This window comes from Schistocerca nitens, chromosome 9 (genome assembly GCF_023898315.1).
Source record: "Schistocerca nitens isolate TAMUIC-IGC-003100 chromosome 9, iqSchNite1.1, whole genome shotgun sequence".
NCBI classification, from domain to species: Eukaryota; Metazoa; Arthropoda; class Insecta; order Orthoptera; family Acrididae; genus Schistocerca; species Schistocerca nitens.
Window position 1 is genome coordinate 279,516,502 of NC_064622.1, and position 13,746 is coordinate 279,530,247.

The 13,746-nt window shown below is 37.0% G+C and overlaps 1 protein-coding gene across 1 annotated transcript in view; it reads right to left on the minus strand.

The window, feature by feature from the left end:
- Nucleotides 1–2,602: 2,602 nt before the first annotated feature.
- Nucleotides 2,603–13,746, minus strand: part of LOC126203694 (protein PAT1 homolog 1) — a 117,845-nt gene continuing 106,701 nt past the window's right edge. The window contains exon 13 of the mRNA XM_049938065.1: nucleotides 2,603–7,917. Within this exon, the coding sequence (XP_049794022.1) occupies nucleotides 7,648–7,917 (270 nt within the window). The 3' untranslated portion in view covers nucleotides 2,603–7,647. The remainder of the gene's footprint in view (nucleotides 7,918–13,746) is intronic.

The window sequence follows — 13,746 nt, forward strand, 5'->3', positions numbered from 1 at the left end:
ACTGATGGTAGCTGTGTAACGAAGTGTCATGTGGATGTGTGGGTGAAACATCTAATATGCTTTCAGCAAGCAGTGTAGACTGTTTACTTGTGGTTGAAGAAACATTTTAAGCAAGTTGTGAAACTGGCACTGATATTGAAATTTATATGCATGCTCTGAAGTTGTTTGTGAACTGCAGGCCACTGGGAAATGTCTTCCTTCTGCGGGCATATTGTAGTGCTTCGAGAATTTCCACATAAATTCTAGAACCACTCGTCCTTCTACCGTCTCAAGCACACAATATTTTAAATATAAGTGGGAGAGATGGAAGCGTATCTACTGTGCCACCTGTTTCTGTGTGAAGTTGGAAGTTTGTTATGAGAAGACTGTAAGAGTGGCAGCCCACTGACGACGACAAGTGTTTGCCGCTAGTGCCACAGACGCTGTGTGAAAGAACACGGAGTAATTATAGGCTACTCTTTGTTGTGTTAGTGAAGGTGATTATTATAAAAAGACAAACGAACAATTGAATAGAGACTCTTACTTACTTCATGTCTTAGCCCTGCATGAGACAAGACATATGTGATGTCCATAAATCATTTGTTTGTTAGACCAATTAAGTTATAAATATGTGTAACAGAGTCTAATGTTTGATGACTAAGTTGACTTGCAGAAGTTGTTGACGGTGAAAGTTGAACATATATTATGATTGAACTAAAAGTATTCTACGAGTACCCAATTATTTCGAGAATAGAGAAAGAGTCTAACTAATTCCTATAAACAGCGAAAACCTACAGAGAAGTAGTTTTTGGGAGATCGACGTAGCTGAATATCCAGAGAAGAGGATTGGCTAGTCACATCACGTTAGTCTACTGATGAGAGTGAGGTGTGCATTGTGAATGCAATCCAGTTTCGCACCGCTTCTCGTATCATCAAAACTACTAGAATATGTATACTAACAGAAGTTGATACTGATAATTACCTGCAGACTTGGAAATAAATATTAAACTGAGCAGTTTTACAGATTATTATTCCCAAGGAGTACAAACTTACATACGTTTCATCGTTCTGCTAACTAGACTTAACCAGCAGTATTGCTAACGTAGTATGTATGGTGAAGGATAATATGAAATGAACAATTGTCAACAGAACCAATAAATAATTGCTAAAATTTAAAAAAGTTCAAACTGAAATTTACTTCTTTTTACACATTATTTATAAATATAATTACACAGAGTGTATATGTACACAATTATTACATACAATTACGCAATTTCTGCAGGTGTTGTTACCCAGTAATATTAAATTATAAATCAACAAGTCATGTCAATATAACAACGGTAGTCTATAGCTGTACAACACAAATATGAATTTGAGCAGCACATGCCAGTAATGCAAAAATCCACAACTCATTATAAAACAGACCAAAAAAAGAGAAGAAAGAATGGTTATATGGCTTATTCAAAACAAAAGAGCACATTCCTAGTGAGACAGCACAAAACTGAGTGTGGCAGATGAGAAAAGTTGAAACTGAGTAGTTTATACATTGATTTCCACAACTCACTGGCTGAAACAATTGTGGACCTGTGCATGTGTTCTGCATTCATCTTTTCCTCAACAAGGAGTTATTTACTTATACATGTATAGATATTTCAACATGTTTAAAATCTTGTTAACAACAACCAACAGGTGGATTTTCTTACATTTCTATAATGTAGAAGGTATATCAATGAGATGCAGTGACAGTAATTTTAAAATATGTATTAATCTTTATGACATCACACCCCTTCTGCAGATACAGTTAGATTTTCAGTTGCTTCCAGTGTGGCATACGTAAAAGGTGCAGGTTACAGCAACATTTTAAAACTACAGTTATCGACTGCAATTAAATGCTCCATAAGCATGTAGACAGAATTTGCACCAAACATTTCCAGCACATTACAAGTAATGCACTATTTGCACTGACACAGGATTGTACATAATGGATTCATCATCACTACAATAAAATGATGATCCCAGCAATAACAGTGTTAAAAAGTTTCATATTACTACTGACAAACAAATAAATTTGGAAATATTTGAGATGACTGCTCAAGAAAAATATCTCATTAAAAGATACACTTCAATCTTTTTCCAACTTTGATAAATATTCATATAAACTGCATCTAGCATTTAAAAAAAACTGCTGAAACAGTGTAGCATATTCATAGAATATTAGTATTTAATCATTTGTATTTGGTTTTTAATCAAAATGTCAAATTTTATGAAAATACAAAAATATCTACAATTGTTGACATTACTGTAAATAAAAAGAATTCCATATTTCCTCATATGTACTCTTTCATGTTACAAAGTAGACATATATTTATAAGACAATTTTCTTCATGGGCAAGACTTTCATTGCATCATAAATACAAAAATGGAAAAATACAAATAAAAAGACAAAAACAAGTATTATATTTGTGGTTGAAAACTGCACTGACAAGATGCTTCATAAAGGTTCTGTACAAAAAGTGACTTATCTCTTCTGACAGAATATCCTTGTATCAATGTAAGAATGTGTGTGTATGTGTGGGGGGGGGGGGTTAAGGGGGGGGGGAGGCAGGGAGGGAGGGAGGGAGGGAGGGAGGGAGGGAGAGAGAGAGAGAGAGAGAGAGAGAGAGAGAGAACTTAAGACAACATTAGACACACAATTCAATGAGTAAATGTCGTGCTCTGTCAAGTACAATTTAATATTATTAAGACACATTTATAGTTTTTCACTCAGTACCTTGTTAAAATGGTAGTTCTTTACTCTATTACTGTTTTCATTGAGAATTTAGATGTGCCCATCAATGTAATATTTGCTGAGCTGATACATCAATTTGAATGCTGGTTTGAAAACAAAAACACTTAGAGGTAGTGTTTAGCTGACTTAATCAGACTATGAAACCTATTACCAGAGCTGACCACAGGGACCTTGCACATCAACATAGGTCTCATAACATACTGAAACTTGGCGTTTCTAGTATTTACATTCAGCAGTGGAAGACTATCACAATAAAAAAAATTATAATGAATATAAATATTTGCAATCACTTCTTTGCCTTTCGGAATGTAAAAAATAGTACCACTGTCAGAAAGGAAAACCAAATTTGAAAATTTAAATTTATACAGTGAAATAACTGCAATGAAAAAAACTCCAAAATGTTACCAACAAATTAACAGAATTCAACAGGCTATTAAGCAGACTTATAAACTGTAAATGAATTAAGGTGTGCAGACAAGATGACTGCCTTAATGATGTAAGCAGAGTCCGCTGTAATGGTAGATTTTGCATCACATTAACTGTATGTGGGCTGGCTGACTCGGGAAACTTATGTAGCAAAAGAACATTACCACAGGATATGGTACATGGATTTTAACAATACTGGCTATGGCGGATGAATTTGCAACTGCAGGATACCATTGAGGGAGGTGGCACCCTACACTTGAGATCAGAAAAAGAGGTGATGACTTCTAGTTTAAATTCTGGTAGTATCTGCTTTTCAAATCAAGTTTTAATTATGTTTATTTTCAAGTTAAATTATGGACTCTGATAAGGATGATAAATATATAATTATCAATTAATAAACATTCTAGATTTTTTTAAAGAATATAATGAAATTTTGCACAAAAATAAAAAAGAAGGAAAAGGAGGTTCAAAAGGCAAGTTGAGAGAGGAAGGAAACTGCGTGGTACTTTCAATTTATGACTTTCAATGTCAAACATTTCTTAAATGTGAGCCAGTTATGATAAACAATGCAGTTGCAAACATACTATTAATCAAAACAGTAAGAGAAAGACATCAGGATCAAAAATTATACCTCACTAATAGATAAATTACCAGTATTGGCAAGCATTATGCTATTTGCTGTGTCTAACTTACAGCAAGAAACTGCAAAATCCAGAAACTATATAAGAAATCAATACATTATGTAGACACAAACCTTTAATAGACTGAAGTAAAGGAGAACAATTTGAAGACAACTGGAGCAAATTAATGAAATTAAACATGAAAATTTCTTCAAACGTCACCAGGTTCTTACAAATCACAAGTGAAGAACGAAACAATACCTCTCTGGTAGACATTTTCCAGTAAGATTTTCAGTAGAACAGAGATGTGGTGCTGATTCACAATCATAACAGTCAGATAAAGAAGAAGAAAAATTGAAGCACAGAAAGAGGCACTATTTCTCACAAAGAGAATACATACAATAACCAAATTCAGTTAATTAATAATGAGCTTTTGGACAACTGAAGTACATACCAACTAGTTAGTACAAACTATAGTTAATATGGCAAAACTAATTATGTACTTTGCTACTTTAAAGATGACAGTCCAGTGTCCAGTATACAGATACATTTTTTAGACAGAAAATTTTGAGATTGGTAATTTGGACCAAGATCAAAACTGTGCCACGAACCCTGGAACTTACAAAGTCATAATCATTTCCTTCCTTCATGTTTCATTGACATAAAAACAGCAAAATTTAGTTAACCACGGACAAAGTATAAACAGCAATATTTTGCACCAGTAATGAGGGCAGAAATAAAGTGTGACTGACATACAAAATTGTCATAATTTGTGAATTACTTAAACAGTTTTAGTCCTTGAGAAACTACCGTTTTATATGAAAGAATATCCAGCATTGACGTAATAATATGGGACAAATAGTTATGATGTAGAAAGCAAGCTTGTGGTGTAGGAATTATGGTTTACTAGATAAAACTAATTGTGTACTTTGGGCAAATATATTCTCCTCACATTCTTTAACGTCAGCATTTCACCATTGGCTAAGTGTTTGTTGCTGACATATAATCAATTCTCTCTCTCTCTCTCTGACAATGTACAATAAATTTCAAGTTCTCAAATTACATTGACAACACAGCAGTCTTAGAAAATAAGCCACATAACATTGTTATTGCATTCATTAGTGAATTAATAATACTTCAACTACAAGTAGTGAAAAATGATCAGATATAAAGCTTAGTCTTCAGCTGAAAGGCCAGCAGATTATGTTTTGGCCATTCTTCTTAACTACTGAAAGCCTGTCATACAAATCAAAGTTAAAAACAAAACATAATCACAATCTATTCTCATAATAAATTTCTTGCGAAATATTTACCATCATTTAAAAAAATAAAACTATAATATGATAAATATTTGAGGAATTAATTACACTTATAATTGCATTCAAAATGTCACTTTTGTGTTTCATGACTATGACACAGCCTTTAAATCAAAATCAGTGTTGAAAAAAAAAAAAAAAAGTCTAATGGAACTTTGCAAATGATACATCTACACAGTTTATAAGTCATTACTTGGTCTCCAGAAAAAATTGACAAATTACAGTACAGAAAAGTAACATTTACAGACCTCCATAATGCAGTGCTCACCTCTGTAACACTTAATCTCAGTAGAAAACAGAGACCTATACTTAACATAATTGACATGCCATGTAATATGAAATGGCAGTATTCAATTTTGAGCCTACTTGCTGAACAAACACAGAATATATTTACAAATCTTGACAATCAAAACACTATGAAGTTCTTGCTTCTCTGGAAACATAAGAAAAAAAAATTACAAAATTGAAATTGACTGTATTCATACTACCACCATCTATTATTATTTGTAGAAACTGTAAAACTGCAACAGAATTATCAGCAATCTGAAAATGGTTTTACCGCCTTGTGGGAGTTTGTTGGAAGTTAAAGAACAAAGATGAAGAAAGTACGCACAGATAATATTGTAGAGTCCAGGACAAATATGAGATATGATGCATGGTAGTAACAAATTTTAGTTTCCAAAATTTGCTATCACCTGTTTTATTTATTGGTCCTGTCAGCTCATTACACTTCTGATAAATACGGGATTTTTTCCTTGAAAACAGTTTGTAGCCTGTAATGTCAGTTTTTGTGAACTGAGGTTATGAAACACCAACTTTCTAAAACTGACTGTGTGAGGGGGGGTTAAGAGAAGAACGAAACTGGAAACCAAAATATGTTGAAATAAACTCCAAATTAAACGTATTACAATTCACAAAATGTGTTCCACATATTATATGGATGTCTTTAAGACTATTTTCATGCTATTTTCAAATGAAGTATTCCTATAACCGCAGAAAGGTGCTATTTTGTAACTGACAGCTTGATGAACATAGGTTATTAGCTGCCAACATGTTTCGATCATTTTACTAAACACATGAAAATGAAATTTAGAACATCTCCAACAAAGTTAAGGTATGCAGTCATATTAATAGTGTCCAAATACCAGAATGGTAAATAAATCAATAAATGATATTTTTCAGGTCTGCATTTAAATTTGAGGGAATACGCATTTTAGCTGAGAAAGTGACACACCCATTTTCAAAGCTGAAGGACTCTGAACATCTAAAATTATTGCAAATTTTACCAACACAATTTAAAAATTGATTACTAAGTTTTCAAATATATAGGAGCCCAAAAGTATAGACTTAATATGGCTACCAGGTTTTTAATGAACATTCAGATCTCATTCAACATAATCTTTCACATCATATCGTTAAACTCATGGAACAAAATAGCCAAAGCTTGGCTTCTCAACAGTCTTTATCATTAATGATAATGACAGAAATCAATAGTTATATTAAGAAAATCTATCAGAAACTCTTTATCAAGCTTAAAATAAACAATCATTGCAATTAAACACTTATGAGTTTGTAAGCTACATAGTTTTTAGTCCAAAGCAAACCTCAGATACAAATTGCCCAGGACATAATAGACAAAAACAGGCATGTAGCCCACTGCTTGGTGTCAGGAAATAGTGTATAACTAATGGACTTCTCACTGCTAGCCTCTACATTTCAGTACGAACAGCAGAGAAATTGTAATCAACAAAATATTCTCCATTACTATGTAGTAACTTCTAAACTGAATATGAATTTTCATATAATATAAATGTAAAACAAGAATAAGAAAATTATTTCTTCTATATTGCAGTTACGAGCACCCTATTATTAAAACTTTCCACAGTTTATCTTCCTACCTCTCTGAAAAATAAAAAGTAATTTCTTTTGTGTTCCAGTTAGAGAGACAAGAAACCAAAAGGGTGATTGTAATGTGCTTCTCTTAGTAACAAAGATAGATGCTTTCTGGACTAAGGACACAAAACTATTACACACATACTCGATACACGAACATATTAATCTATCAAATAAATGAACAAAAACAGCTAATTTTACAGTGTGTCACTCTACACACTATAGTATCATCAGACTTATCACGTATAGAATTGGCAGGTACACTAGTCACACATACTTCTTATCCACATGTCATTTCATCACTTCTTACAGATACAAATCGTACAACCCATTCTTACTATGTAAGAATGAGGTAATCAATGTTACTAGTTTACAGATATATATAGCTGCCAGAATAGTTTTCTCTGAGACTTACTCATATATCACATGTCTCATTTCAAAACATTACATATTTACTTTACAGCTTCAAAAGTAGGAATACACAAACTAATGTGCAACAACCACAAATGGGCAAGAGACTTCTCAGTGTTTAACAGCTTCGGATAATTAAGTATGTGCACACAAACAGCAGACATGCAGTAGAATTAATGAAATTCCAGGACACAAGTACACCTCTGTCATTTTCTTAGCGAGATACGGAAGAATCCCGAGGGCCAAATGCTCGAGTCAGCCATTCGCAACCACTACATGGAGGGCAGTGACGCTTCAGGTTTGATGCAGCAAGGGTTCCATCCAGTGGCTGCAGCATGTCAGGTAGAGGTGTTGATGGGAGGCCAGCAGCTGCTGCTCCCAGTCTTTGAACAAAAACTGCCCACTCCTCCAATTGCACAGATTCAGCTGCTGACGAAAGTTGTTCAGCTCGTTCCAAAAGGGCGCCGTACACAGAAAGTGCAAACTGAAAAACAGAAACCACATCCAATGATGAGAAAAAAACAGTTAATTCATATCATCATTTCATTTCACTGATAATATGACACATACACAGAACCCACATCTGAAGTTAGTATTGTATTTCTTGCTCTGCACCACAAATATCACTGCATAATCTGATTGTGTGTCTCTGCCTTAGCAGAAACAAAATTACACAGTAACTCATGAACTATTCAGCACCAGCAGCAAAGAGATTATGTTGAATTTTGGGATCACATTACATAAGGTGAAAGGTGTTCAGAACATCCATTATACTACTTTCACATTCACAAGTTAAAGAGGTACTTGAGATACATGAAAAAATGTTTCACCAAGATGAAACTGTGGCATCTCTTTTGCTGCCTTATCAGTTGACATTTCCCTAAATGCCCACATGGCTGTGCACCCGGAAATTTTTCACTGCCTCTTCCTTTAGCTGTAAAAAGTCCTGAACAAACTGTTCTTTGTTTGCTATGTTCCAGTGCTGAATGAACTGAGGGATTCCAGGTAGATTAACTGAAAGGGTTGGTGGAAGAAAGTGCTAACCCTCAATTTCGTGAAAATTAGTCTGTACACGCCATATGTTGTGGTTTCAACTGCACTACATGCTGATAACATATAGTTCAATTTCTACTGCTAGAAGAGGCTGATAACTATATGCATTGTTTTGTCTTACGGCATTTTTAATCTTATCTTAGGATGAAAACAGTGCCATCCTATGGAATAAACATGGCAGTTATGTTGTAATCTTGAATTCAAATAAAAGGATAGCTGTTTGGCGAGGATGGTTGTGATCCATTTACTGATGACAGTGATACAAATCCCAATTATAAGCATGGGAATACATCAATTGTATAAAATACCTGAAGTGCGGCTTAACATTATATTTCCACCAGTCTAACCTCAAATGGTTTAGGCTTACTAAAATTTTGGGGAAATTGTTAACATTATGAGACCATAAATGTGATGTGAAATATAACAATAAATTCTAATAAAGTTGTTACTTTTTCATTTCACTTTCCAATAACATAAAAACATACTATGCCGGTGTCTGAGGGTTAGCATTGTTTTGGTCCCGACATTAAATGCTGTTAGTTAATATCATTTTTATCCTGTTTTAGTTCTCTCCAAACATTTGTGTGTTTTTATTTTTTGGAAAGAATCGCAGTCCACATCCACTGATAGAGAAGAAGGAAGCAGCAGGTCACCACATCCTACACCAAATAGACTACAACACACCAGAAAAAAAGTACTGCTGAGAAGGCAAGAAACAAGCAAAAAAGAAATGAAGCCAGACCTAATAGAAACTATAAATGGGAATTAGTTCCTGGGCACCCTGTTGGGCAACTGTGTAATTGTCTTCAGAAGTGTGAAGAAAAACTGACTTCGGAGAGGGGAGGGGGAAGGAACACATTTATTTGGTCTTACAAAATCATATCCTGTGAAAACATTCTTCTCACAAGTAAAATTTCTATCATTTTAACATCAATATACATCGATGACTGTAGAGTGTGCACATTGTCTTTTCTGGTAGTCCATATTAAAACAAGTTGGGAAGTACACTCAAAAAGATCAATGGGCAAAACACGAAATTCATCCAAATTCTATTCCTGAAGATAGAATCCAGGCTTTCCACAATGATATCACAAGTGTGTCTCCAAAAAAGACATATTATAGCCAAATGCAAAACCCGAATAAAGTGTATTTTGACAGTGATTTTAATATCACAGGATTATCTTGTGATTAGCTTGTAAAGTACCGTGAAGAAAGAAGCATTCAATCTGTCGGTGAAAACAACAGAGATGGGTACTCTGTCAGCTGTATAACATCAGATTTCAACTACCAAAGTCAGGTACTTGCATGATTAGTGATAAACTGCACATTATACTCAAAAATCCAATGAGTACCATACTAATGTTGAGAAGAAAGAATCCCTTAAAAGAAAAAGAGTTGCATCTGAGAAGAGTTGAAGCTTTGAGGAAGAAACTTCAACAATACAGTGCTGAAGCAAAAGGAAAGCCAGAGATATGATATTTGTATGTTATTACATATTGAGACTTTACAATATGTGATATATCTAAGAGAATAGTCCATGACAAAGTTAAACATGTTAAAAAAAGTCTGTCAAACTCCAACCTTTGGTATGACTTGGTAAATTACAGAACAGGTTTTTAAATATGTAGTGAAATGGAACATTGAAATAAGTTCAGGAGTTACTCTGTCCAATATCTAAAGGATATTGCTCTTTACATACAATTTTATAAGAGTCTTCTCAAGTCTGGGTCTGATCAAATCGGTAATGATGATGGTTTTACTGCTCCCAATGATATAGTTATCAGTGCTTCTGCCGAATATGAATGTGTGCAGTTTATGAATTGAGCAAAAAAAAAACTTTCCTTACAAAGGATTTTATTCTGATGATAGAAATACGTTAACACTTTTTTAAAATGTAAATTATGTAAAAATACGTGGGAAAAACTCATAAAAATCTGTTGGAAAAAACACAAAAAGAACAGAATGGATGAAGTATAGTGAAAAAAGGTGAAACATGAGGGAGTAGGGATGATAGTAAAAGGCGAAAACAAACTAAAATAGACATGAAAACACAAGGTGATAAAAGAGAAAAATAAAAAGACAATGTGGGATGCAGGTCAGTGGACAGACATGTGTGAAGAGAGGGGACAGCAGATGTAAATAGATTAGAGAAGACTAGTACACGCATTCTGGAATAAAAGTAGAGGAATGGAGGGAGGGAGTTTGGTAGGTCGAGGTTCAACAAGTTCATGTGGCACAGGAACGCACGGAAAATAACATGCAAAAATGTCCGAGAGTGAAGTAGAAAGAGTGATCAATTTGTAGCTCTAGGATTATTATACCGGCAGTAATGATGTGGGACATGATATGCTACACCAATAACCAGCATGCTCAGGTAGCCATGTGTTGCATGTGGATGAGAAAGTGGATATAGTGCGGCTCGGAAGTCAGAGTATGTGTGATTTGGAAGGAGGCAGACAAAACATAGCAGAGCAGACAAAGAAAAGTATGGACATTGAGTAAAGTAATGCATTAGAGAATAGTAATAAAGGAAAACACCACTATGTTGCGGGAAGGAAGAAAAGGCACTGGGCAAAAATCAAACAATGGAAAATCCAGCATGGAATAATGATGATATTGTAAAAAGAAATGACTGCTATTCAACATATAGAGCTTTTGGCCAAAAGGCCCTACTAAAATATGTAGACAGACTGTGTACAGCAACTGCATCTGATGAGAGAAGTAGTCTTTGTTGTTGTTGTTGGTGGTGGTGGTGGTTGTTGTAGTGGTGAGGAGGAGATTGGTGCAGGGAGGGAGAGCAATAGCAGGGTAGGCATGGTGATGTGCAAGGACATGGTGGGGTCAGGGAGAAGAAGAGCAGAAAAGGAGAGAAGTAAAGTGGAAAAAGACTTGTGGGTGCATTGGTGGAATAGAAGACTACTTAGTGCTGGAGTGGAAACAGGGAAGGACAGGGACTAGCGAAGGTTGAGGCCAGGAGGGTTACAGGAATGTACAATATACTGCAGTGAGAGTTCCCACATGAGCAATTCAAAAAAGTTTGTGCTGATAGGACCAATCCAAATGATGCAAATGAGTGGTCCATCTCTCTCTTGGCCCCAGTCAGTCAGTGGACATTCATGCAGAGAGAGAGAGAGAGAGAGAGAGAGAGAGAGAGAGAGAGAGAGAGAGAGCTTGTCGACTGTCATGCCAGCCGTCTACTGAACCTATGCAATATCCTTGCCAATCCCTTCTCCACCCATGCTCCGAAACATTTGGCTCATGGCAATAGACCTAGAGGCAAGACCTGTCCCACACATCCTTCCAACACCACCTACTCCAGTACAGTCATAGGTATCTCCTGTCTCATCAAAGGAACCCTATCTGTGAAAGCAGTCATGGGCCCCCACCATGTCTGTGGATGCTACCACAAGCAGCTTTACAGCTTCCCCAGCCCCTACCCTCTCCGCACCAGCTTCCACACCTACACACAGTAGGCAGTGTGTGTGTGTGTGTGTGTGTGTGTGTGTGTGTGTGTGTGTGAATGCCAGATACATTCAGGTAAATCACAATGACACTCCATGCTCCACCAAGGAAATTGCAAATGTAATTAACTCCTAAACCACAAAAACTATGCCGGCCGGAGTGACTGAGCAGTTCTAGGTGCTACAGTCTGGAACCGCGTGACCGATGCGGTCACAGGTTCGAATCCTGCCTTGGGCATGGATGTATGTGATGTTCTTAAGTTAGTTAGGTTTAAGTAGTTCTAAGTTCTAGGGGACTGATGACCTCAGCAGTTAAGTCCCATAGTGCTCAGAGCCATTTGAACCACAAAAACTATCATGCAGTTGATTATATTTCTAGAATAGTACTAAAATTCTGTTTTTCACTTATATACAGTGTATTCAGTCACACATGCAACATATCAAAATCACAGGAGATATTTCTAGACAGAAAAAATATGCTACCGTCAGGTGCCTCTACCAGAAAGTAAGGAAGTAAGAAATTAACAATTACTGATAAGTCTCACTACTTACATCCTTCTCACTGATACTCTCAAAATAAGATCCTTAGTCAATTACTCACTCTCAGAATATGCTACTTCTCAACTCATGAATCAGGTGATACCAAATTTAAATGACAAAATATTACCCACTGGTATTTTTTGTGACTTGTTGAAACAATTTGATAGTGCAGTAGACAGCATCATCCTAGAGAAACTCAGATATTATGGTATCAGATATCTTGTGGATATCTGGTTTCCACTCTAGCAAACTAAAATGGATGAAGATTGTCACACTAAGGAACACACAGAGTGCTAAAATATAATTTTCAGAATGGGTAATAATCACTACAGTGTACAACAAGATCAATATTGGATCTCATTAGTAGTTGTTAATATACACTCCTGGAAATGGAAAAAAGAACACATTGACACCGGTGTGTCAGACCCACCATACTTGCTCCGGACACTGCGAGAGGGCTGTACAAGCAATGATCACACGCACGGCACAGCGGACACACCAGGAACCGCGGTGTTGGCCGTCGAATGGCGCTAGCTGCGCAGCATTTGTGCACCGCCGCCGTCAGTGTCAGCCAGTTTGCCGTGGCATACGGAGCTCCATCGCAGTCTTTAACACTGGTAGCATGCCGCGACAGCGTGGACGTGAACCGTATGTGCAGTTGACGGACTTTGAGCGAGGGCGTATAGTGGGCATGCGGGAGGCCGGGTGGACGTACCGCCGAATTGCTCAACACGTGGGGCGTGAGGTCTCCACAGTACATCGATGTTGTCGCCAGTGGTCGGCGGAAGGTGCACGTGCCCGTCGACCTGGGACCGGACCGCAGCGACGCACGGATGCACGCCAAGACCGTAGGATCCTACGCAGTGCCGTAGGGGACCGCACCGCCACTTCCCAGCAAATTAGGGACACTGTTGCTCCTGGGGTATCGGCGAGGACGATTCGCAACCGTCTCCATGAAGCTGGGCTACGGTCCCGCACACCGTTAGGCCGTCTTCCGCTCACGCCCCAACATCGTGCAGCCCGCCTCCAGTGGTGTCGCGACAGGCGTGAATGGAGGGACGAATGGAGACGTGTCGTCTTCAGCGATGAGAGTCGCTTCTGCCTTGGTGCCAATGATGGTCATATGCGTGTTTGGCGCAGGTGAGCGCCACAATCAGGACTGCATACGACCGAGGCACACAGGGCCAACACCCGGCATCATGGTGTGGGGAGCGATCTCCTACACTGGCCGTACACCACTGGTGATCGTCGAGGGGACA